We start from the raw sequence: 25,099 nt of genomic DNA on the forward strand, positions 1-25,099 counted from the left end.
AACTTGTTAAAAAACTTTTTTTTTTAATGTCCCCCTATTTGAAAGAAAAGATACAGAGACATACAAGGTGTCACTTAAATTTTATTTCTGGTCTGTCTCACCCCGGGTATCATAAATAATAAAGCATTTTGTTTTGGACTTGACTGTTAGTAATTTTCTTCCAAAGAGCTCTTCTAACTTCGGGTAAAGACTGTGATCACTTCTGAGGAGAGATACTGTTCAGCTCCCAATGAGAGGAGGTTGGGGAGGGGTTTCCATCTGGGCAGGATTACTTGGGAAATGCTTTAGGCTGGTGAGAGACCTGAGACACGGTGCTCGTTTCAATCTTTCTTTTCCACTTGGTGTGTGAGGCCCCCAAACCCAATACCTGTAGGGCCAAAGTTTTTGGCATAGCACACTGTGGATGAGAGAGAAGAGAACGGGGGAGAGGATGGGTCAGTCAGCACCATTATCTCAGTTCCCTCCATCTGAGCACAGTTATTTTACCTGGGTCAAGCATCCTTTTTTTTTTTTTTTTTTTCAGGCATCCTTTTGATAAATGTGTTTATAAGTTACCTTTTAAGTTGAACTGTATTTTATATCTGTCTATAAAAGTGTTTAGGCTTCTTTGCACCCTCCTAAGTGTGTTCAGAGACGTTTTCTCTGAGTCACCATAATCTGGCTGCCAGTTGCTTGCCCAGCCCCATCCTTTCCTGCCTCCTGCCTCCCTCCCTGCCCTCCAGGTACACACAGCTACTTGCAGTGCTTAAAATGAGCCACGATGTCCCAGCTTCGGTGCCTTGGCACTCACTGACCCCTGTTCCTGGGACACCCCCTCCCAAAGCCAGAGGAAGCTTCTCTTCTAAGAAAATTTTCTGAATCACTTTCCATGCCCTGCATTGTGTGGCATCCTCTACTAGAGCTTGCAGCACTTGGGAATGCAGTTATTAATACTTCCCTGCAGGTTGATCTCCCTACCAGCTGCCGCAGCAGCCTAGAGTCTTCTGGCCCGTGAATGCTGAGGACCCTCTGTATCCTCTCCTACCGGGAGCAGGCAGTCCCTGTCAGATACTGCATCAGCTTCCACCCGGTCCCAGCCTGGGAGCAGCTGGGCCACCTGCGGTCTTGGTTAGTAATATCCTCCCTCTCACTCCTCCCCGGCTCTAACACACGTTCGGAGATCCTAAACACCATCACTGAGTGGAAAGGGTGGGAGGACCCTGCGGAGAAACAGAATAGGGCTGGGAGAGGCTCTGAGGATCAGACACACTGCCATGGCCCTAAAGCATCCCTTCTTCTCGGTGTCAGGAAGGAGCTAAGCCTCTCTTCCTCTCCGCAAGACAGAGGGATGATGGAGGCAGTTTGGGGCAGACCTGTGAGGACCAACCAGAAGGCAAACCAGCTTGTCAGTTCTGTGTGATCACTAAGTGACGTGCAACTTCAGAACCGGACATGTCAGGAAGGAAGGAGGGAGGGAGGAGACAGGTGTGTCTTGATAAATTCATCAGAGGCCAAACGGAGTTCATCCTCCCCAACCTCCCATCACCCCTATCTGCCAGTCACGTACACAGAGCATTCAGGTTTTTGGAAGGGACTGTGATGTTTTTGCCCAGACCTGAGGCCCCTTCCAAGGCCAGTCAGGACTCTGCTGCCTCCTTGGCCTCCCTCTCGCCAGGTGCCCAGCTGCCCTGAACTTCCCTGAGCATCTATTAAGTATCAGGTCCCTCCACGTGCTTCTATGGAGGGGGCCAGAAGTGGGTCAAGCAGGAGGTTACTTTCCCTTCGGTGGCTGGCTTTGCCCTGCATCCTGGGAGCCCAAACCCGGGTCAGGCTGAGAAGCTATGCCTCTAGGCAGGCACAGGCCTCTCAGCAGGGACACAGCTTTCCCTCCCAAAGACCCTCCCTAGGAAAACATCTCAGGAGAGTCTCTGGAACCACTCACCTTTGCAGTAAAGTTCCCCATCTTTGTCAGTGACGTTTGTGGACTCTAGACTCTTCCCACAGATGGCGCAGCGAAAACAGGTCTTGTGCCAAGGCTGTGGGGCACAGGAGAGCAGGGTAGTTGGATATTTAATAGGGCAGGCAGAACATTTGCTTCCTTGTTAAGTCCCCTGACCAGCAGCATATAAAGGAGTGCCCTTGTCCTAATCATTGACCCACCTGATTGGCTCCCAGAATCATTTTTCCAGGGGTTTGAGGAAAATGGCTTGACTAGCGATTCTTAGGACCCCTGAAACTGGATTTATCAAAGTGATTTCCATATATATCCCTTCAGAACAGACTAAATAGAAGAAGGATTCCTCTTTCTAGAAGATCAAGAAATAAACTGGAGAGAGGGGAACTTGGACTTGAGGCAGTGGGTAACATGTTGAATATAAAATGAAAAAAGAAAGGTGAAGAAACGGGCCATCATCTAGGGAATTCAGGCTCATTTTCAACTCTCTGTATCTCTTTGTTTTACTGAAGCAAGTTGATTTACAGTGTTGGGTTCACGTATGCAGCAAAGTGATACATGTATGTGTGTGTGTGTGTATTCTTTTTCAGATTCTTTTCCATTATAAGTTATGAGATATGGAATATAGTTCCTTTGTTTATACAGGTAGGTCCTTGTTATTTATCTATTTTATATATAGTAGTGCGTGTCTGTTAACCACAAACTCCTAATTTATCCCTTCACACCCTTCCCCTTTGGTAACCAGAAGTTCCTTTTCTGTGTCTGTGAGTCTATTTCTGTTTTGTAAATAAGTTCGTTTCTAACATTGTTTTAGATTCCACATGTAAGTGATATCCTGTGATACTTGCCTGTCTCTTTCTGACTTAGTATGATAATCTCTAGGTCTATCCATGTTACTGCAAATGGCATCATTTCATTAGATGTCTGAGTAATATTCCATTGTGTATGTGTGTACATTTGTTATCCATTCCTGTGTTGGTAGACATTTATGTTGCTTCTGTGTCTTAGCTCTTATAAATAGTGCTGCAATAAACTTTGGGGTGGATGTATCTTTTCAAATTAAGAGTTTTCATCTTTTCTGACATATGCCCAGGAGTGGGATTGTGGGGTCATATGATAACTCTATTTTTAGTTTTTTACGGAACTTCCCTACAGTTTCCCTTAGTGGCTGTACCAATTTACATTCCCACCAACAGTGTTTGGGAGGGTTCCCTTCTCGCCACACCCCCTCTAGCATTTGTTATTTGTAGTCTTTTTGGCACTCTCCTTGTATTTCTGATGGAAGAAAGTTGTGTGGCTTAAGATGATCCAGAAGATTGCCTGCCTTCTGGGTATCTGCATGTCCCCCATGCACAGCCCAGGGTCCTCACCTATATTTAAATGGCCCGTCCTGGGGTGGAGACAGTCCCTATATTTGGAGTAAGACACTCTCTGTGGCCTTCCTCCCCCTGTTTAGTATAAACAGGATCTTTGTCTGTCTTCAGGCGCAAATCCCTGGGTGAATCCCTGGCTTCAGGACTGGAACTGCAGCTTGTGGACAGGTGTGCGTTACTGTCTCAGAGGTCGAGGACTCTTCCCTGTTGCCACAGCGTTTCTGAGTGAGGATACTTCTAGCTGCTGTGGGGTGTTTGCTGTGTGCAGTGTGGTGCACAGACTGAATTATGCAGTGGCCTCAGCTTCCAGAACTGACACTTTCTGAAACGATTGTGGACACTGAAGACAAGGGAGCTTGTGTATCTTTGTATCTCTAGAGCTCCTAGCTAGGTGCCTTCCCTTTAGTGAGTTAATGCATATTGCATCAAATTCCACTAGTTCCGGTTTCCTAGGGCACTGCAGGGTGACCGTCACAGTCCAGGAAGGCAGGTGAGGATGAGTGGCTCCTGGGACCTAAGAAGGGTCTGCCTCCTTCTATCATTCCTCCCAACCCAAGGGGTGGAGGTAGACACGTCCCCATCTGGCTCCTGTGGAAGTCCTTACCTTACCACCTCCCATCACCTTCTCAGCAGCATAGACTGACTTTCCGCATCGAGGGCACTTCTCTGATTCTCCAAACTTGGCGAACTTGGAAGGGTTGCTGCTGGTGGTGGCTGAACGTGCCTGCTTTGGGGACCTGGTCGAAATAGACAAATGAATGAAACCTAGAGACTTCCCTTGGCAAATAGTACTAGCTGTGTGACCTTGAGCCAGTCACTAAACTTCCCTGTGCCTTAGACTCCTCATCTGAGAGTGGGAATAGTTACAGTGCCTTCCCGGCTGTAACCTTCCTCACTGTTGAGAAGGTTAAATGAGGCCAGGTGACTACAGCACTTGGAGCAGCACCCGCCTGGCATGCTGTAAGGGCTAATGAATGTTAGCAGGAATTCATTTACGTCTTTCCTTTCCGTTGTAAAGCACTTAGCAAGTGTTCCATGTATGTAGCTTGTATTATTGCTGTTGTGTTATTATCCTGATTGCACATTTAGGGTTTATCTGTACCGTCTGGAAACCCACAGGTCTGCTTTCCAAAATGAGTAAAAATATTACGAGGCAAGATGGCATCTGGACAGTTGATACTGAACAAACCATAGTCCAGTGAGCTGATGCATGCCTCGTCACAATTCAGATCGTCACCCTGCATCCAAAGGTCACCTGCCCTCTTGAGAGCCATGTCTAAGATAGAGGCACAGTAATAACCCTGCGTTTCCTTATCTTTTGGTGTTTCCTTGTACATTTATCGTTTGAGTCTCATCATAACCCTCTAAAGTAGGTAGGAGTAGCTGGAGAGTAAGGGCCAGAGGGGTAACTGCCCAAGGTGTCAGCAGCTCATAACTGGTGGAGCTGGGATGAAAGCCAGGTCTCCAGACTCTCTTTCTGTCTGTGCAGCACCCCAGAAAAGTCCTAGCATAGAACAGTGAGCTTTGGGTAATGTGAAGCAGAGATTGCAGCTGGTAGCATCTTTCTTTTTTAAATAGCATCTCCAGTTGGAGTTGAGTGATGAGAAAAATTTAAATGACAAATCACACATCCCTGCACTTTTACAGGCTCTACCATGGGCTGTGCTCTTTGAAAGGGACCAGATGACTTTTCAGATGCTCTCATTGATCTCTGGGGGACGCTGCCTCCACTGGGTTGGGCCTTTCTGCCAGTCCCACTGCAGAGCTGAGCCCGGGTACCAGCTGGCCAGACAGCAGCTGCAGGCCAGTGACTTTCAGTCTGTATACTCAGTTTTGGGCTGGAGGTCAGCACGATCATCAAGTAGAACAGACTGGTAGATGGAGGTGGCACAGTGTGAAATCCCTGCTTCCCTAGGATAATGCTAGGGAAACCTCAACACTGTCCTGGTAACAGACAGGGCAGCCAGGAGACCCGAAGAACAGTCAGAATTGATTGTTTACTCAGCACAGTCCATCCCCCCGGACCCACTCCCCCCTACAATGTAGACATTAGTCATCTTACAACCCGAGGGGAGAGATCTTCCAGTGACACACACACAGAGAAGGGCCATTGCGTCCCTGCCGTCTATATGTAATTTACACAGAAATGCTCAAAGGGGAAGGAAAGAGACTCCATGTAGTTTTGCAAAGGTCAAACAATAGGACATCTGTACATTCTGGGTTTTCTCTTGACATGCAAACCAAGAGCCATGGTGTAAAAGTGATTGCCCTTTAGAAAGGCAGATAATTTAAAGAGAGTCTTCAGAGAGATGACACATTGTTAGAACTTGGTCAGACTGAGTATTCCTGTTGTTGGCAAGTCAACAATGGGGTCCATTCTCCCATCTCCAGAAGACGTTGCCATGGGAACAGAATGAACTACCCTGAGAGCTGGGGCTTTCCTGGCAGGGAGAAGCGGGGCAGTAACTCACTGTTGGAACTGGAGGCCCAGGTGTTCGCCTGTGTCCGTGCTGAGGCAGCCAGCGCCTTGTCCGTACCCGATCCCCTTGGGGCCGTACCTGCGCCCGTAGCAGACCTTACAGTAGATCTCTGACTCGTGAGCCGCCACCGTGGTGCTGTCCAGCGCCTTCCTGCAGGCCACTGCCGGGGAGGGGAGGGTCAGGGAGTTAGGGCTGCGGTTCTTCCCTCCTTCCGTGAACAACTAGTGCAAGGGCCCCCTTGCCAAGGACCAAGGGGCCCAGCACAAGGGCCCCCCAAGCCAAGCACACAACTTTGATTCCTGACCTGTGCATCTGTCTTGAGACAGATTTCCGAGACAGTCCTGTTTCACAGATGAGGAAATGAGGGCACAGAGAAGGGAAGTAGTGTTTTCAGCGGTGCCCAGCTGGAAAGAGGTGGCAACCAGGACTGGAACCCAGTGTGTGGTCTCAGACCGGCTAAGAATAGCTGTCCTTGAGCATGGACAACCTGCATTTCTGAGTGTCTCACCCCAAATGACTTCGGAAAGTGTGAGTGTATATGTGTGGGGGTAGGCAGGGGGTGAGGCAGGGGAGGAACTTTTTTTTTTTTTTAATCACATCAGAATCAGCAGTGAGCAGTTTCTCTATTTAAAATGGACTTTGAAGAGCACTGTGATTATTCAGGGAGATAATTACTGCTGAGACTACTTTTGATCCAGTTCTGGAAGCAGGGGAAGTAATGAAAGGGTAGACCTGCTCTTAGGCTTCCATTGACTCAAGTCACTGTGTATCACCTAATGTAAAGTGTGGGTGATATTAGACATTAGTATAGTTATTACATAGATTATACATATTACATAAGACTATTTTTCCAAAAAGAAGTTTCATAGAAAATCTATTAAAATTTTCAATTGATAGAAAAAAATTTTTGCCAACTTGAATAAATAAATGTTTAAGGATAAAATGAAGGTGTCAAATACCCACTTATAATATCTAATAATATAAATAAAAAATATGTTGCTTTGGAGACATTACCTTTTTTCTAATCTAACACAAATTCAGGAAACAAATTGCATCCAAATTATTTCTCTGCAGCTTCAACTTCAACATCTCCCTTCTCAAGTGTCTTCCTGGGGCAGCTGACCCAGCTCCCCAGAGCAGCTCATCCCCATGTCTGTCTGTATCTGAGAGGCAACCCTGTCTCCTTGAGCAGGAGGCTGTCACCTTGAAATCTGTGTCTCAACGAGAAGTACCTAATAACAATAATATTAGGGCAGCTTTAAAAGTATGTAGGATTTCCACAGCTTAATACCTTGCTGTATCACATTGTAATGATGAGCCTTAAAGACTGTTTATGGTGATAAGCAGTGCTTATAATAGTGAGGTCATATTCCCAGGAATAATAATACATGTGCATTCAATTTGTTTGCCTCCATTTTAGAAAACCAGTTCCATTAAGTGACCTCTATAAGCAATCCAACATTTAATGACATTGTTTCAAGCTAATATGCCTTTCTCAAATGGTAATTTATTTTTTTTCAAAAAGTAAGTAATTGAATACAAGAGAGAGAGAAGATAAGGTTGTAGAAGAGGTGGGGTTGGCCAGAGGTCAGTGTTTATGTGGCTGGAGAAACAGGCATATGGGAGTTCATTAAACAATCATGTCAATATTATGTGTGTTAAATTTTCTGATTAAAAAAGTTTAAATAAACTGAGAGACCATCCTCTAGCATGAAAGACTTTATAAGGCTTTGAAGCCAAGGTGAACCCTTTTTGTGAGGAATAATCTGGGGGGGGGAAGTGCCTTATATTTCAGCGTATTAAGTATATACCTATCTCTGCCCTTCTTGTCACTGTCATTCCTAATCTCCAGAACAACTTGTTGAATATTTATTGATGTTATAGACTGAGTTCTTTGAGGGGAAAACTGTGTTAATATCCCCAGAACACAGCACAGAGCCTAGTCCAAAGTCAGTCCTCTGTAAACATTTGTTGAGTGAATGAGTGAGTGAATTGATGCATGCATGCATCAGTGACTTGTCCGTGATTTTACAGCAGTAAATTGCAGAGCCAGCCTCAGATCCCGTTGACCCTACACCAGTGCTCATTCCCATCACTCCGGGACTTCCTGGACCCTGTCTTGTCCTAAATAGTTCTGTAGCCACTCCCTGACTTCTGACCAACTTTCACACCCAGGCGCAGCAGAGCTGTGCTGTGTAATACCGTAGCCACTTGCCCACCACATGAGGTAATAATGTGTGTATTGGTGACACATTGAAATTATTATTTTTTATATGTTGGGTTGAATGTTTAAAATTTTCACCTGTTTCTTTTTATGTTTTTAAAAATAGAGTTACTGGAAAAATTTTCTATATGTGGCTTGCATTATATTTTTTTTGTACAGCGCTGGTAGGAAGGATTAAGATTTGTCTAGAAGTTTGGAGAACACTGGCCAAAAGACAAACTAAGGTATTCTGCCCCTATTTCCAGCAATTACAGGGTGACGTGTGGACAGATCAGTCTTGTGATGGAACTATAGAAAAGCATGCTCTGCTCCAGAATGCTTCTGTCCACCACTGCTGAAACCTGCTCAGACCCCCATCCCACCCGCGAGTTCTAAGAATATCCAAGGGTTGAAAGGGATGTAAATGCTCACATCCTTTCTACATGGTCCATTAAATAGGGCATCTTCCTGCTTCCTGGAAAAGACAAGACACCCCTCACCATGGAAAGCATTGCTATCATTGCCTGCTCCCACTCAGATATCCAAGTTGATGAAAGGAAAATAAAGGCCTAGAGAACTGGACTTCAGGCGAAGAACCCCAGCTTTCTTCTTATAACAACTAGTGTGGCAGGTATAACCATCTCTGTTTTATAAATGGGGAAATTGAGGCTCACCATGGTGAAATGACTTCCATGGTCACACAGTTATAGTGCATGGCAGGGTTCAAACTCAAACCCTAGTCATTTTTACTCCAATTCCAATGTTCTTTCCAGTATTTCTTATCCCTACTCTTTTAAAAGAACACTCGCTATTTTGGGACAGAAGTCAGAGGGTTATGGAATAAATCCTTTTGAGCAACAACTTCTGGATAATTGTGGTGATAATGGTGAATCTGATGGATGTATGATGACTTAAAATTAATTACCCATCATTAAAACCTAAAGCATTGGTAAATTCACCAATCCAATCACTCAAAGCAGCGTTTTCCCCTGTTGCTCGGTGAGAATTATATTTGTTGTGGGAGGTATCCTGGAAACAGGATAGTGGAAACTTCTGCAGCAGATAAAACATTACTGTTACCAGAGGATGAAGGGTCTCCATGCCCTAACAGATGGAGCCCGACCCTTGCAGTTCTGTTTGAAACAGTTTGAGGCAGCGTGATGCCTTGCGGCTGCTGGGTAAGACATGAGGGTGGATGGAGCACTAGGCAGGGAGAGCGTCTGCCAAATGTCCAGTAAGACTAACCCTTAAGCCAGACCTACTGGAGGGAAGCAAAGAAGGTAAGTGCCCAAAACAGAACTGCTCTGCTAAAATAGGAATAAGCTGCTAGGAGACTAGAAGGCAGTCGGGTTGAGGAGACTAGACTGGGAGTCTGAAGGTACAGACTCTGCTCCTGGCTCTGTTGCAGATGCCTGTGACCCAGGCTTAGAGATGAGAAATGACTTGTCCAGAGTCACATGAGTTGGGCAGAGCCTGGCTCCCGGGTGGACCACAGGGTCTTAAATGTCCCCCTAGTTTTGACATTTGTGAAACTGTGTCCAGCAGGGGACAGTAAAGATTCCCCTTGTCAAGTTGATGGTGCCCCAAACTCTTCCCTTTCTGACCCTTCCAGAATCGGCCCCTGCTGTCCCCTCGCCTGACACCGGCTTTTTCTTAGGAAAGACCCATTGCAGCTGGCTTTAGCGACCGCTGGCCTGTGGGAACAACCCACTGAGCCAAGTCCACCCTGGCTGCAGATAAGTGATGGCTTCCTTTCTCTGCCAAGTCACACTTTGTAAATGTCGCCACGGGGTCAAGGTTTTCACCACTGGGAGCTTGTTCTGATTCTGAGCTGCAGGGAAACTGCCTTTGAGCCGGGCACGTGGTTGGAGAGGGGGTGCTCAGGAGAGCACCGTCCCTTCTTTAGGCGGTGCCCCAGCGTGAAAGTCCTAACAAGGTCCCCGGGGATGCTGATGCCGTGGGTCCCGGGGCCATCTGCTGAGAACAGCTGATCATAGTATCTGTGGCTAAGGGTGAGCTTTGGTGTGCCCTTGGTACGCTCAGGGACTGTCATGGTGTTCACATCCAACTCACTGCAGTGGAAGCAGGTCTTGTGGAAACTCCTCCCGTTGCACTGGATTTCCTCCGCGTGGTAGACAGTCTTCTCACAGGCTCCGCATTTCGCTCCTCCACCCCAGTTAGGCATCTTGAAGACGCTCTGATCAAGGTCAAGTCTAGCAGGATATAAAGCAAATACCCTCAATTTAGGTGGCCTCCAGAGTGAACCAATCATGGTCGACATATACACAGTACTGTATATAAAATAGATAGCTAATAAGGACCTACTGAATAACACAGGGAACACCACTCGATACTCTGTAATGACCTGTATGGGAAAAGAATATTAAAAAGAGTGGATATATTTATAATGGATTCATTTTCCTGTGCAGAAGAAAGTAACACAACATTGTGAATCAACTATACTTCAATAAGAAAAAAAAAGAAAATGAACCAACCCTTGGTAATGCGATGGTCTGCAGACCAGGGTCAAGCCCCAGTTTGTTGGTGGCTCATTCATTCATTCAGCAAATGGTTACTGTGTGTAAGTCGACGGATAAGCTCAGACACTCAGAGCAAGCTCTGAGCCAGTCACTTTGCTACTGTGGGTCTCAGTTTCCTCTTTTGTTAAAAATTGATAGTCACTGCTCCTGTGTACCTCACAGGGTTTTCAGAAAGAATGGATAAACTGGTTTTGTGTATCTGAAATTGTATGCAAATATTCAGTATTGTTATTTTCTTCCATGTAGGTGTTTTTAAAACTGTTCCTTCAGAAGTGGAAAGAACCTATGATGATGGTATTCTTTTCTAGCTAAGTGTTTCCTGAGTCCTCTTGGATCTTGCTAAGATGCAGATTCTGCTTTGGTTGATTTGAGGAGGGGAGGAAGTTCTGCATGTCTCAGACTCCAGGATGGGCTGATGCTGCTAGGAGTGAACCATCCTTTGGTTAGCAAAGCCTTCGCCAATCTTGCGTGTGTGCTGAGTCACTTCAGTTGTATCCGACTCTGTGAGATCCCATGGACTGTAGCCTGCCAGGCTTCTCTGTCCATGGGATTCACCAGGCAAGAAGACTGGAGTGGGTTGCCCTCCTCCAGGGGATCTTCCCCACCCAGGGATTGAACCCACATCTCTTAGGTCTCCTGCACTGGTAAGCAGGTTCTTTATCACTAGTGCCACCTGGGAAGCCCTGATAAAAATATATATACATATGTAATATTTTAAAACTCTCTTCAGATTCATTTCATCTACCCATTAATTCCTTTTTAAGAAATATCATTGCCCAGGCAATGAGCTATGTTGGCATCATACTAGATCAGTGGTTTGGAAACCTACCTCCTGCCTTTAGGGCTACTGGCAACTTGCCGTGTGCATGGAAATGAACTTCATAGTGTCTCTTTACATCTGTTTTCCTACCTGTGCTATGAAGAGAGTCCTTCTTTTCTTTGCTGCTTCACAGAGTTGTTTAGAGGATGTGCAGGAAGGTGCTTATCACTGCTCTCAGGGACAGTGTGATTCCAGGAGCCAGGTGATGTTCCTGTGAGTCTGCCCACATCCTTTAAGCACCTTCTGTTGCCAGGAGCTGCTGACAGCCAGCCCTAGGCCACCCTTGTCCCCTTACTAGAGAACTGTGTTTAAGAGATATCAGACTAGGAGAGGCATCATTCCTCTTTCCTTCTGTGTCTGTGTATAAGAATGAATCCAGTTTTCCATTTCCCCAGAGGAGCTCTAAAATAAGCTATCAATGCTCAGTGAAATCTCTGAAATCCTGTCACTCCCAGGGGGCTGAGTTTTCTCTGGGGTCCTTTGGTTTGTAAGAAGCCTGGTGTGTCATCTTGTCATTGGCACCAAGTGCTATCAGACCATTCCAAGTGGCTGCTTCGACTTTCTCCTTCCCTTCCAGGAAGCCAGTCACCTTCTTATAATAGTTGGCGATTAACACTAAGCCTCCTGGGTCACCTGGTATGGACTGTGTCTTCCAGCCTCATAACAGAGACAGGTTTTGCTAAGAAACAGAAGGTAAACAGCAAACAGATCATGGAACCCAACACTAGCACAAAAGGGAAACTCTCCATCTACATGCTTTACAAGGAGCTTTCCTTGCTTCCAAAAATGGGTTAGGTTGGCTAGAAACATCCTACCCTTCCTCTCAGAGAAACAGGCTCTTCTTTTCATCCAGTAAAATCTTAGAAAATATAACCACACCATGAGGCTTGTGGGATCTGAGTTCCCCAACCAAGGATTGAACCCTGAGCCCTTAGCAATGAAAGCGCCAAGTCCTAACCACTGGCATGCATGCGTGTTCAGTTGCTTTAGACGTGCCTGACTCTTTGTGACCCCATGGACTGGTAGCCCTGCCAGGCTCCTCTCTCTGTGGGATCCTCCAGGCAAGAATACTGGAGTGGGTTGCCTTGCCCTCCTCCAAGGGATCTTCCCAACCTGGGGACTGAACCCACATCTCCTTTGTCTCCTGCATTGCAGGTGGATTCTTTACCCACTGAGCCACCTGGGAAGCCCCCTAACCACTCCTCCAGGAAATTCCCTAAAACGTTTTTTTAAAAAGGAAACCTTTAGTGCTATTTCTATAGTTCAGGTTGTTTAATAGAGTGGCAAGAGTAATGGATTTTTAATTGAAAGGCTTGGGGTCAAGTCTGCATTCATTCATTCATTCATTTAATCACCATGCATTTAGGGCCACCTATCATGTGTCATGTATTGGGCTTCCCTAATAACTCAGTTGGTAAAGAATCCACCTGCGATGCAGGAGACCCGGTTCAATTCCTGGGTCGGGAAGATCCTCTGGAGAAAGGGATAGGCTACCCTCTCCAGTATTCTTGGGCTTCCCTTGTGGCTCAGCTGCTAAAGAATCCACCTGTGATGCAGGAGACCTGGGTTTGATCTCTGGGTTGGGATGATCCCTTGGAGAAGGGAAAGGCCACCCACTCCATTACTCTGGCCTGGAGAATTCCAAGGGCTGTATAGTCCATGGGGTCGCAAAGAGTCGGACCATGGGGTCGCAAAGAGTCGGACACGACTGAGCGACTTCACTTTTACCTTTCACGTTCTGTCGTGTGTCAGATACTGCTCTAATTTCTTGGTGAGAGAATCGAGGAGGAGAAAGCTTATAAAGATGGATACTTTGTGTCCCATCCCCTAGCCTTGAGAAGCCTACATTCTAGGAAGATATCTAGGAAGATAGGCAAGAACCAGAATACTCTGTACCAGAGAAGAGTCTTTGGGGATGTGCTATGCAAATTTAGAGGAGGAAATGACTTACCCAATTACCTACATTTAGATTGGGGAAGAAAGCAGTGAGTTGTTAGAGGATCACAGAAAACATCACGTCTAAATGGGGATTGGAAGGTGGATAAGAGTTTACAGGACAGAGAAAAGGAAAAAGAGCATTTCAGGCACAGAAAAGAGCACATAGAGAGGCTTGGTGATCTTAAAACACCCAGAAGAGCTCAAATTGTTTATATTTACTTTCAGGGGCAGATTAGATTTTTAATATTGTGACCTCATGTACACACAAGATGAAGCATGAAAAGTAGACATTTGGGGGTAATATTTTAGCCAACTTCTTTTTCGAAGATCCATCCTTCTCTAACTAAAGATGATACATTTTTGGAAAAGGGTAGAATCATGTAATTTTGCTCGTGTTCATTTTGATCCTGAGTTTCAACATAATATAAAATAGAGAAGAAATGTCACACATATCTAGAAATGTGACTTGTGAAATTAATGACATGAAAATTTTCAATGAAAACAACCCCAGGTCAAATTTCTCATTTCACGTCTTCAATGGAGATTTCATTGGCATGTCTTGCAATTTAATGGGAGACAGAGATGCCTCTTAGGGGGATTGTGCGTGTGTGTTCAGCAGTTGTCTACACATGGTACTTTTCAAAGTAAGTATAAGATTACAGATAATAGCTATTCACAAGGTAATGGAGCCTGCACAGGTTGTTTTTAAGTGATCATAAATATCTGACATACATTTATCAAGACATCAGGACACAAAATAGAAATCCATAAGCATTCAATTAAACAGGTGCTCTGTTCCACTTCTAAAGATGGAAGCATAGCTATGGGGGCTTAACGCAAGAGATGTCTCTGATTTCTTCTTTGGATGCTCAATGGCCAAAAGGCAGAGTGTGTTGTAAAGCAGCCTGAATGGGAAGACACAGGTTTTAATCTTGACCTTGCGGCCTTGAAAGTGGTTGAAAAATGACAAGGTTATGTCCTGCACTTTCCTCACAGGATCCTTGTGAAGGTCATGGAAAGATGATGGAATTTAAAGCAGCATTGAGAAGCTGTTCAACAGTAAGTCATTGTTAACTCACTTTATTTCAGGTTATTCAAATAGAACCCATTTGCTAATTAAGTCCCTATGATTTGAAAGAACCTTTAGGTCTTGGCTTACATACCTAACCTTCTCAGCCTCTCGCGTGGCTTTGGAATTCCTCCTGTGTCTCAACATTCCCCGAGCCAGGCCGGGAGTGCAAGTTTACTCTGGCAAGGTACAAGGGATGGGCCACTTGTTTATCAGCGTTGCCTGGCACAGGCAAGGGTCACTGAAGGTGGGACACCAAATATAGGCTTGCCCGTCACTCAGCTCCATCTGTCACCTGGATCAGAGTCTCCATCACATCACCTGGCGCTACTCCCTGGGCCAGGCCCAGAGATGGTCTTGTCTGTGAGTCAGGATTAAAACAGGGGACAGTCTGGGATTTAGGAGGATGAAAGAGAATGCCAGACCCTACCGTGTCAACTAGGGAGAGGGTGGACTCCAGACTGCTGAACACCCAGGTCCCAGTGAGAGCTACCTGGGTGGATTTCTTAATGAATAATGCTGTGGAAGAGATTATACTGGGAATGCGCTATTGTGGGGACTGAAGACAGTAAACAAGATGTAGGAGGCCAGAGTTCTAGTTCTGCCTGGCCTTTTCGAAGCTGTGTGATCTGGGAAAACCATGCAGGCTCTCTGAACTTCAATCTCTCTCTCTAAAATAGGCATAAGAGTCTCATCTATTTCACTATTTTTGGGAGGATGGTAGTTGTTTGAGTGAGTGAAATTGCAGAGTATTATAAAATGTAAAAGCTGATGAGTCCTGCAATAACTCTAAGTTGTCACACATCTGTCTTAATTTTAAAAAATATTACTGTACTGTGTATTTTGGACACATTCTTCCTAATTCAATACTTTTTCTTTTTTAAACTACCAACTATAGAGCTGAAAGGTAATACCTTAGGGCAAAAGTGGGTGAGGTAGATAACATGGGTGCTCAGTGATTCTGCTTTTTCTTTATTAGGGGTCCATTAAAGACCCAGGGAGGGAATCCTTAGGCCATGGGCTTTGAGCAGACACCGCCAGCGACAATGCTGTTTTCATCTCAGTGTTGGTTGTTCTGTTAGAGGCCTGATTCCACATAGTGAGTTAAATTGTCTACACTGGCTGAAGCAAAGATTTTGGATCATAGAAACACATATCTGGAATCTAAGTGGTAATCAGTACTAATATAGTCATGTTGTTATTGAGTCAAATTGTCTGGAGCCTGGCCCTTGGACCAGGCCCTGTGGCAAATCTCATTTAATCTTCACAGCCACGCTTCAAGATAGGTGCTTACAACATTCACTTTAGAGACAGAAGCAAGGAATCTGAGGGAAATTACATTGCTCAGGTGGCTAGTGGTTCCGGCCATACTTGGATAGTTTGTGTCCTATGGCTAGGGTGGGACTTAGGTGGCTCTAAGTCCAAAGCTGTGTGCTTCTGTTAACCTTAGCTACTATTTATTGTTTACCGAGTGTCAGTTGCTCTATATACGCTACTTTTAATACAACAGCCCTGTAGAGCAAATGTTGTGATTCCCATTTTGTAGATGAGAAAACCGAGGCACAGAAAGCTAAAGCTAAAGTCTGAGGTCCCGTAGCCAGTAAGCAGCAGAACCATAATGCAAGCCCCAGTTAAGCTGGTTCTGTGTCCCACGTCCCTGGAGAGGGGTCCAGGGTTGGCAACTCCTTTAACCAACCTTCACAGGTGGCAGGAACTGGGGTCTTACTGACCTGTCATCTCTCCGTGGGGCGGAGAGAGTACTCACTGGTGGGAGTAATGGGGCAGCAGAATTCAATTCAGTAAAATAAAGGACTTTCTTAGAGTCAGTGCTCCTCACACATGGAAAGAGCTCCTTTAGGACTGGAGAGTTCTTTCTCCCTCTTGACTTAGTTTGGGATGGATGGCCAAGTGTCTGCAATGTAGTGAAGCCCTTTCAAGGGTGCTTCAAGCCCTGATACAGATTTAGGGATCTGATTGGTGATTGGAGCCTCACCTAGCAGAGAAGCTGCCCAGAGGTGTTTGTTCTTAAATACTGCCTCTTTAGTTTCTTCATCCAGGTAAAACAGATAATGTGGGAAAGCAAGGGCTTTGGAAAGAACCAAACCAGGGTTCAAGAAACACTATCTATTCAACTGTGGGCAAATTACTCAAAATCTTTGAGCTCAGTGTCATCATGTACATAAAGAGAGGATGAGAAGGCTTTTCTTAGAAGGTTGTTTTTGGTTAAATAAGACAGCAGTAATAGCGAAGATACTATATATAAATGCTTACACATAGCAGGTGTTTAATAATTTTAGTTGCTTTCATTATTACTGTTAGTGTTTTTAATCTCCAGTTTTAAAATCCATTTTCTTTTCTTTTTTAAAAATGTATTTACTAGGCTGAGCCAGATCTTCGATCTTTGTTGCAGCATGCAAAATCTTTAGTTATGGCATGTGGGATCTAGTTCCTCAACCAGGGGTTGAACCTGGGCCCCCTGCATTGGGAGCACAGAATCTTAGCCACTGGGCCACCAGGAAAGTCCCTAAAATCCATTTTCTTAAATAAATCTTTCCCACTCCTTCTCCATGGCTGTTCTGTTCAGACTGTGAACCCACTCTGTTTTTCAGCCTTCAGAGTGTGCTATACCCAAGAACAGATGAAGCCTCCTTGGGGGGCAGGGGGATAGGGGTCAGGATGCCTGGCACCAGGGACAGCACATTGGCAGGGTCCTGAGCCTGTGCCCCGGGTCACCCACTTCCTCACTTTGGCAGTTCTGGTGCCTAATACCCGCTGACCTTGCTGGTGCTCTGGACTTGGAAGGGAAGCAGTGAACCCAAACAGCGTCCCTGTGGCCCAGGGAGACTGGGGCTCCCCCTGGGTAGGACATTCAAGGTCAGCAGCTTCCTGCTAAGCTTCTGAAGAAATACATGAAGTCCCCCTTCCAGAGGCCCTTTCTCAAAGCCCGGGGAGCATAGGTCACTTAATCCTAGTACAAAAATAAACCCAGCTCTTTTAAAATTCAGACAGAGTAGACACACCTGCCCCTCACACTAAGGCTGTAGCGCACGGGTCATATTCTATCTTTTCTGAAATCGTCTCTGAGATGTGGCTGACTGTTACTGACAGAAACTCACTTGGTTCTCTCTTGGCCCTTATAATTTGTTTTTAAAGACCATGTTGCACTCTAGTTTGCATGCTGATTCAGCCACTTCCTAGCCGTGTGCCCCTGAGTGATTACTTTGCTTCTTTGAACTTTCGTTACTTCCTCTGAAGAATGATGTCTTGCAGAACTTTTGGTGACACTTAAATAGACTAACTTTGTTCACAGGGCAGTAAACAACCAACAATTCATGATCCTCCCCCTTTCCCATGATCAGGTCCCTGGTCAGGCTCAGGGAAGCTTCTGTCTTTTTTGGCCCCAATAAGAAGACAATGATTGTCTCTTCTCCTGCTTTCCTTCATTGCGATGAATAACTGTGATTCTTCACAGTTGAAGGCATCCCATTTCTCTTTGGCTGTGAAGTCCTGCTCTTGGATATAGTACTCCCAAAAATCTGAGCGGCACACTTCTAATTGGAAGTCTGCCTGTTTCCTGTGTATTATATTCCTTGTCTGTGTCCTTCCTCTTGTAAAACAGGTTAATCATCTAACTCTTGGTCAGCTTGTTATTTGCTTCGACTTCTATCATCACACTTGTAGTGACTCAGATGGTAAAGAATCTGCCTGCACATGCAGGAGACCCGGGTTCGATTTTGCCTTTTCTCTGAGGCCTTGACTATTTGTCCAGTTTTACTAAGCTTACAGACTAGTTTCTCATACTTTATTCCATTTGTTTCTAACAAATGCCCTTGGGATAGGTGTCCTAACTTTAATTTTTACTGTTCAGAAATGGAAACTCAGAGAAGTGACATTCAAAGCTAGAATTTGAACTGCCTCTATGGCTGAGGCTCTTCATTTGTTTCTATTTCCTTCCCAGAATTTCTTTCTTTTTTTTTTAAGCATGAACTTTTTTTTTTTTAGCTGCACTGGGTCTTCTTTGCAGTGTGCAGGCTGGTACAAAGTCTTAGTTGCCCTATGGCATGTGGGATCTTAGATCCCCAGTGAAAGAAAGTGAAAGTTGCTCAGTCGTGTCTGACTCTTTGCGACCCCATAGACTCTACAGTCCATGGGATTCTCCAGGCCAGAATACTGGAGTGGGTAGCCTATTCCTTCTCCAGGGGATCTTGCCCACCCAGGGATCAAACCCAGGTCTCCCGCATGGCAGGCGGGTTCTTTACCAGCTAAGCCACAAGGGAAGCCCAAGAATACTGGAGTGGGTAGCCTATCCCTTCTCCAGGGGATCTTGCCCACCCAGGAATTAAAGCAGGGTCTTTAGCATTGCAGGCAGATTCTTTACCAACTGAGAGATCAGGGAAGTCCAGCCAGGGATCAAACCCACATTCCCTGCATTGGAAAGTGGATTCTTAACCACTGGGCCACCAAGGAAGCCCCCCAGGATTTCTGAATTTGTATTCTCCCAAGAGTCTGTCTCCACTTTTTCCAAGAGGATGGTAGCGATTCGTCTGTTGAAAGATCCTGCTCACTCTTTCCTTCTCTTTCTCTGTCCCCCAACCCCCTACCTCCTCCATCTCCAGTGGATGGCTTGTGTGGGGGGCTGCGGAGCAGCTGTCTGCCCGTTTGAGAGGGTGCTGAGCCTGGGGGTCACCTGTGCCCCTACCAACAGGCAGGGCTCATTTTAAGGACTGAGTTGTTCAGAATGGAACCGAAGTCAAGCCAGAAGAATCTCTAACATTTTCTGGGTCATAAAGAAGTTTTATATACATTGTGATGAATTGAATGTACCCAGCGTTGCAGTTCAGTCCCCAAAATATTATAAACTGAGGACACAGGTTTTCCCCATTTTCTTGCCCTTTTTGTATTGATGCCCATCCTTCCTTGCATTCAGGAGACAGTCAGTACAAGCTCATCGATGGCAATGAATTGTAAATTGTACTGCAGAGACAGGGGTCCTCAGACCTGTTCACCATCACCTTGGCTCAGTGAAGGGAACAGGAATTAGAGGCTCTGATCCTTGGGCAGCATTTTCACTTGTTTCTCATTCTCAGCCACACTCATGCCTGTCATTCCCTGGGATATAACAACAACAGCAACAGCAAAATCCTGTACTGAAATCTAGAGGAAACAATGGGAATCACCCCTCAAGCCCCAGCTAGGAATTATCTTCCCAGGAAACAGAAATTTTAATGGATTTTCAACAGAGCCATGTCTTTTTGGGGGAGTTTGTTTCAATTAGTTTCAAATGACTAAGAGCAAGCCTGTTGCTGAACATCCTTGGGATATAAAATCAGTTTTAAAATCAATGACTCTTGAGTTTTACTGAAGTACAAGACAGGATAAGGTGAACTGTAGAAATCTGAGTCACTCACTCACACCTTTTGAAAAAGAACAAATCCTTGTATTTTAAGCATTGGAAAGGTGGCTTCTGCTGTATCATGTCTATTGTAACCACTTTGCGCAGTGCTTCACAGTTTAGGAAAATGTCAGCTCATTTATATTGATCCTGGCAGGGGGGACCAAGACCCTGAGGGCAGGAACTTTCTCAAAGTCACACATCATTCTTTACGTGATCCTAGGACCAGAATGCACGTCTTTTGACTAAGACAATAAGAAACATTATTCCATTAAAATAGTTTTAGACCAAAAATGATCCCAGACTCATTCTCTGTGAGCTTTCCTTGCACCCTCAAATGCTAATCACCCTTTTAGGAGTGTTGTAGACAACTGGGTCCACCCCAGAGTCGAGCATAACTTGAGCCTCCTCACACAGAACCAGAGTGGCTGGTGGCACTTGAAAGAAATACACACTTACTCTGTGAAACACACCCTTACTCTACAGGACCCCTCCTAGTCCCAACGGGCCCCCAGGCCAGCCCATCTCCAGGCCTGATGCCCTTCGCTCCACTCACCTGTCTGTGATCTCTGTCGGCTCAGCTGCATAAGGGGGCTCACGTCCTCTTTAAATAGGGGGGGCCGTCACCAGCCTTGGCCCGCGGTTCAGGGAAGGGGAGGGAGGCTGAGGGGAGGGGGTGAATGAGACATGAGTAACACAACTGCTATCAGAGGCTGAAAATAGCTTGTGACCAAAGCCCTGAGTGTCGTTCCCCCCACACCAGCTGCGAGGCCCTTGGAGAACCGTATCGCCTGGGTTTTGTTGTATTTGCCAATCGCCTTTGGCATGCAGGGATCAATTTGTGGAGTATGCATTTCTGATCAAGTGGGGGGAACAGGAACAAAACCAAGGAAGGATATTACACCTAAAATCATTTTTCCAGGCTCCCACTCCCCTGACCTTCCTGGAAATCAATGCAAAGTACCTGCACATGAATCATGAACCATATCTGGGCACCCTCTGGAACTCTAAGACACAGGTCACTGTTCTTGTGAAGGAAACTCAGAGCTAAAAATAAGAGTGATGGGTGTCTGGAATGATACTTAGATAATCTCTTCAAAGCAGCTTGGGAAAATAAGGTCAGCTAATCATTAAAGTCCTGTCACTTCATGGCTTGCTATCCTATGAGGAAAAGTTTTGTCTCCAAAGTTTTCAGTTACTTTGTTATCTTTTTCGATTTAAGAATTTAACATGGCTGTGCATCCTATTAAAGTAAGTCTTGACAAATCTTTGTAAACCCACATTTTTTTTCTGAGATCTAATTTCTCGCTGCCTGAAGCGCAAATGTGTTTTGATCAAGCATCAAGGACTTAATGAATTATAGAATTTGATAGCTGACAAGAAGTTCAGAGGTTTAATAGACAAATTGCTTTCTTTTTTACAAATTTTATATATATATATATAATATATACATTTATTTATTTGGCTGTACCAGGTCTTAGTTGCAGCATATGGGATCTAGTTCCTTGTCCAGTGATTGAACCTGGGCCCCCTGCATTGGGAGCACAGAGTGTTAGCCAATTTGACCACCAAGGAAGTCCCAGTAGACCAAGTCTTTATGTTATGGCTAAAGAAACAGGTGCCTAACTTGTTCAAGGCCAGACCATGAGGTCTGGCCATGAGGTCAAGGCCAGATCTAGGACTTGAGTTCAGCTCAGTTGTGTCTGACTCTTTGCGACCCCATGGACTGCAGCACGCCAGGCTTCCCTGTCCATCACCACCTCCCAGAGTTTACTCAAACTCATGTCCATTGAGTTGGTGATGCCATCCAACCATCTCATCCTCTGTCGTCCCCTTTTCCTCCCACCTTCAATCTTTCCCAGCATCAGGGTCTTTTCAAGTGAGTCAGCTCTTCCCATCAAGTGGCCAAAGTATTGGAGTTTCAGCTTCAGCATCAGGCCTTCCAATGAATATTCAGGACTGATTTCCTTTAGGATGGACTGGTTGGATCTGCTTGCAGTCCAAGGGACTCTCAAGAGTCTTCTCCAACACCACAATTCAAAAGCATCAATTCTTCTGTGCTCAGCTTTCTTTATAGTCCAACTCTCACATCCATACATGACTATTGGAAAAACCATAGCCTTGACTAGACGGACCTTTGTTGGCAAAGTAATGTCTCTGCTTTTTAATATGCTATCTAGGTTGGTCATAACTTTCCTTCCAAGGAGTAAGCGACTTTTAATTTCATGGCTGCAATCACCATTTGCAGTGAATTTGGAGCCAAAAAAAATAAATTCTGCCACTGTTTCCACTGTTTCCCCATCTATTTGCCATAAAGTGATGGGACCAGATGCCATAATCTTAGTTTTCTGAATGGTAAGCTTTAAGCCAACTTTTTTGCTCTCCTCTTTCACTTTCATCAAGAGGCTCTTTAGTTCTTCTTCACTTTATGCCGTAAGAGTGGTGTCATCTGCATATCTGAGATTAGTGATATTTCTCCTGGCAATCTTGATTCCAGCTTGTGCTTCTTCCAGCCCAGCATTTCTCCTGATGTACTCTGCTTATAAGTTAAATAAGCAGGGTGACAATATACAGCCTTGACATGCTTCTTTCTCAATCTGGAACCAGTCTGTTGTTCCATGTCCAGTTCTAACTGTTGCTTCCTGACCTACATACAGATTTCTCAAGAGGCAGGTCTGGTATTCCTATCTCTTTCAGAATTTTCCACAGTTTACTGTGATATACACAGTCAAAGGCTTTGGCATGGTCAATAAAGCAGAGGGAGATGTTTTTCTGGAACTCTCTTGCTTTTTCAATGATCCCCCAGATGTTGGCAATTAGATCTCTGATTCTTCTGCCTTTTCTAAAACCAGCTTGAACATCTGGAAGTTCACAGTTCACATATTGTTGAAGCCTGGCTTGGAGAATTTTGAGCATTACTTGATTAGCATGTGAGATGAGTATAGTTGTGCGGTAGTTTTGGCATTCTTTGGGATTTTAATGAAAACTGACCTTTTCCAGTCCTGTGGCCACTGCTGAGTTTTCCAAATTTGCTGGCATATTGAGTGCAGCACTTTCACACATCATCTTTTAGGATTTGAAATAGCTCAACTGGAATTCCATCACCTCCACTAGCTTTGTTCATAGTGATGCTTTGTAAGGCCCACTTGACTTCACATCCCAGGATGCCTGGCTCTAGGTGAGTGATCACACCATCGTGATTATCTGGGTCGTGAAGATCTTTTTTTGTACAGTTCTTCTGTGTATCTAGGACTTGGCAGGTCCTAGATCAAAATTCAAGTTATCTGTTTCTTAGGGAAAGGTACTTTCCACTAGTGTTGATCTGGATGTTGAGATTAGGTGTGGGTAATACCCAACCAAGAGTTGTGTGAAATCCAGCCCTCCAAATCAGTCGTATTAGCCTGTTAATCACATGACCCAAAGCTGTTGGTTAACTGATGGAATACCTCACTGTAAAGAAGCTTGTGATAATTTCACAAATATGAATACAGCAAAACCCAATATGAGATTTCCCTAGTCTGTGTTTTCATACAAAAATGTGTTTGTTATTGAAATGGTAAGTACTCTAGGATGTTCAAGTTAGAAGGAACTTAGAAGTCATATAGGGAAAGCAGCTTCCAGACTTTGGTGTGTCTTTTTTAGAATTATAATACTATTTTCTATAAATAGTGTTAAATGGGACACAAATATAGCGAGTGAGTGAACGTTGCTCAGTCGTATCTGACTCTTTGCAACCCCATAGACTGTATAGATCATAAAATTCTCTAGGCCAGAATACTGGACTGGGTAGCCTTTCCCTCCTCCAGGGGATCTTCCTAACCCAGGGATTGAACCCAGGTCTCCCACATTGCAGGCAGATTCTTTACCAACTGAGCCACAAGCAAAGCCCAAGAATACTGGAGTGGGTAACCTATTCCTTCTCCAGGGGATCTTCCCAACCCAGGGATCGAACCAGGGTCTCCTGTACTGCAGGCAGATTTTTTTTTTTTTTTTTTTAGATTTTTTTTTTTTACCAACTAAGCTATCAGAGAAGCCTCACTGGGACATAAATATATAAATCAAATAAAATAGGAACTTCACTGCTTGAAAAACGTAGGTGATCTACTTACATAGCCTTTCTCTGAACCTCTAAAGTAGCTTCTAAAATACCTCTTTGAGACAAAATTTGAAAGTCACAAATGTAGCCCACAACTTTCATTTTATCAGTCCAAATATTAAGGCCTAAAGAAGAGATTTATTTTGCTCAAAGGGAAATGCAATGTGTACAGTAGAGTAATTTCTGGAGCCAGAAAATCTAGGTTTGACTCTAATGTTTCTGATCTTAAAATAAAAATGTCTTCTAATGACACAAGTAACACAAGAATGTGTTTTTATTGTGAAAGACTAAATGGTAAAGATGTACTTGGGATAAATCGTAAAAGTGCCCTCCCAGGACTTCTCTGGTGGTCCAGTGGTTCAAACCCTGTGTTTCCACTGCAGGGGGCACAGATTCTACCTCTGGTCCAGAAACTAAGATCCCACAAACTGTATTTGTGGGACAAAAGCCAAGAATGTGCCCTCCCACAATCCTACTCTCTTTCCCAGAGTTAACCCATGACAGTATTTTGGGTTTTACACATAATTGAAAATTATGTTTGCTAGAACTGCTGTAACAGACATACACTGGGTGGCTTAAACAACAGAAATTAATTTTCTCACAATTCTGGAGCTAGAAGTCCAAGATCAAGTTGTCAGTAGGGCTGGTTTCTTCTGAGGCCTTTCCGCTTGGCTTGTTGATGGCCATCTTTCTCACATGTTTGCAGATGGTCTTCCCCCTTGTGTGTCTATGTTCTAATCTTCTCTCTTTAAAAGGATACCAGTCATGTTGGATTTAGGGCCCAGTAGTCATAGGACCTCATTTTATTTTTAAAGGCCTTATCTTCAAATACAGTCTCATTCTGAGGTTCCAGGGGTTAGGTCTTCGACAGAAATTTGGGAGGAACAATTCAGCCCATAACAGGGTCAATTTTGCCTGTACCTGAATGCTAGCTCAGCAGTCTCCAGAATTGTACTGTCCAATACAGTAGCCAGTAGTCACCTGCAGCTGAATTGAAATTATTTAAAATCAAACAAAATGAAAAATTCAGTTCCGCAGTCACAGTAGCCATAGTCCAAGCCCTTACTGCCCACGTGTGGCTCCTGCCTACACCTTGGACAGTGCAGCTGTAGCGTGTTTCCATCAGTGCAGAAGTTCTATTAACTAGCACTGCTCTAGAGTTTCTTCTTCTGAAAAATGAAGCAAATGCCTTTTGGATTCTACAAGGACTAGATAATATTAAGCATGCACTGGACACATGGCAGGGTGTCTAATC

The 25,099-nt window shown here is 44.7% G+C and overlaps 1 protein-coding gene across 1 annotated transcript; it reads right to left on the reverse strand.

Annotated features, from left to right (window-relative positions):
• Nucleotides 1-61: 61 nt before the first annotated feature.
• On the reverse strand, nucleotides 62-20,422 carry CSRP3 (cysteine and glycine rich protein 3). Its single transcript, XM_043875060.1, has 6 exons — nucleotides 20,305-20,422; nucleotides 10,063-10,202; nucleotides 5,778-5,946; nucleotides 3,911-4,043; nucleotides 1,922-2,015; nucleotides 62-397 (listed from the first exon to the last, which is right to left on the reverse strand). Exons 2-6 carry the CDS (start codon nucleotides 10,172-10,174, stop codon nucleotides 321-323), a joined length of 585 nt encoding a protein of 194 aa, XP_043730995.1. The 5' UTR covers nucleotides 10,175-10,202; nucleotides 20,305-20,422; the 3' UTR covers nucleotides 62-320.
• Nucleotides 20,423-25,099: the final 4,677 nt, after the last annotated feature.

This window comes from Cervus elaphus, chromosome 2 (assembly GCF_910594005.1).
Source record: "Cervus elaphus chromosome 2, mCerEla1.1, whole genome shotgun sequence".
Classification (NCBI taxonomy): domain Eukaryota; kingdom Metazoa; phylum Chordata; class Mammalia; order Artiodactyla; family Cervidae; genus Cervus; species Cervus elaphus.